The sequence below is a fragment of the Kryptolebias marmoratus genome, linkage group LG21 (genome assembly GCF_001649575.2).
Source record: "Kryptolebias marmoratus isolate JLee-2015 linkage group LG21, ASM164957v2, whole genome shotgun sequence".
NCBI classification, from domain to species: domain Eukaryota; kingdom Metazoa; phylum Chordata; class Actinopteri; order Cyprinodontiformes; family Rivulidae; genus Kryptolebias; species Kryptolebias marmoratus.
The window spans coordinates 22482378-22483693 of record NC_051450.1 but is presented as its reverse complement, the minus strand read 5'-3'; the positions used below and the strand labels follow the sequence as shown (position 1 = coordinate 22483693).

Below are 1316 nucleotides of genomic sequence, written 5' to 3'. Positions count from 1 at the left end.
GTCTGGGTCTGAATCAGAACTGGATCAGGTCTGGGTCTGAATCAGAACTGGATCAGATCTGGGACTGGATCAGGACCCACAGAACCCTCACAGCTTTCTGTCTCACCCTCGGGCACAGGAAGTGGAGCAGAAGCGTTTGGACCTCATGAAGTTGTGGGCGTGGCCTCGTTTCCCGCAGAACTGGCAGTGCAGGACGGCTCTGTCCTTGTATCCCGGTCCTGTGAGGGACAGGGACACGTTGTTGTCCTCAGCGCCAACGTTTAATCCAAACCAGATTACAGATCAAACCCTTACTGGTCCCAGGGTCGTCCGTGTCTCCTCCTCCTTCCTCCTCCTCTGAATCCGTGGAGGGCTCCGTCGGCTTCACAGCTTCTGTCGCTGCCGGAGCCGGCGCCACGGCCGGCGCCACAGCAGCCGCCGCTCTCCCGTTGGTCCCGTTCACTTCCTGTGGTTTGGTCACCTGCTCCGGAACCAGCAGGGACGAGCGGTTCACCTGGAGGACAGGACAGGCGAGTCAACAGGAGACAAACGTCTGAATGAAAGACTCCATCTTTAGCTTCGGCTCGTTCGGCTGATATCAGCTGTTCCTGAGGACTCGCAGTCCTCTGATAGGAGGAAAACTTTAAGTAATTTTTCACCTGAGAGGTGGATTATTTGTGGTTTTCTGTTGAGTCATGAAATAAAAAAGATCAGATTTTTAAATATTTGAGATTCTTCCTGATTTCACTTTTAAATGAAAACGTTTCAAAGCCTTCACCCGCTTCTCTTCCATGTTTCCTTACAGGAAATGGTTCCAGCCCTTCCTGGATGACGAAGCCCTCCACCAGGTGAGTCAGCACCTGCCGTCCTTCAGGCCACGCCTTCATCTCCCATGGCCCGCACAGCGATTGGCCGAAGCTCTCAGACTCGTCTTCTGATTGGCAGAGAGGCTCCGTCTCAGCGTCGGGCTGCAACTCTGGCGGCGTTTTGTCGGCTTTCCTCTCTTCGTGCTGCGACAGGCTGAGGTCGGTCGGGTGGGCGGTCTGAGCCAGCAGGAGGGGGGGAGGGGGCTCTGATGAGGAGGAGGTGATGAAGGGTGAGGAGGGGGGAGACTGGGAGGACAGACTGGACAACGCTGGGGGGGAGAAAAGACAGAAATCTGATTCAGAAAATGAGTTTCTGACATGTATCCAGATACGGCGTCAAGAAAATTCACTAAAAACTGTAAACAAAGCAGAACTCTGAGGTTCTTAATGATCGGACTGCATTCAGGTGGGGCTGACACAGGTGGGGCTGACACAGGTGGGGCTGACACAGGTGGGGCTGACACAGGTGGG

At 54.6% G+C, this 1316-nt stretch overlaps 1 protein-coding gene across 1 annotated transcript in view; it reads right to left on the bottom strand.

The window, feature by feature from the left end:
• si:ch211-230g15.5 (polyhomeotic-like protein 3) overlaps positions 1-1316 on the bottom strand; it is a gene marked incomplete at its 5' end in the record, with an annotated part of 13380 nt that overhangs the window by 6048 nt on the left and 6016 nt on the right. Inside the window, 3 exons of the mRNA XM_037973334.1 lie at positions 107-218; positions 295-493; positions 783-1114. Of these exons, the coding sequence (XP_037829262.1) occupies positions 107-218; positions 295-493; positions 783-1114 (643 nt within the window). The remainder of the gene's footprint in view (positions 1-106; positions 219-294; positions 494-782; positions 1115-1316) is intronic.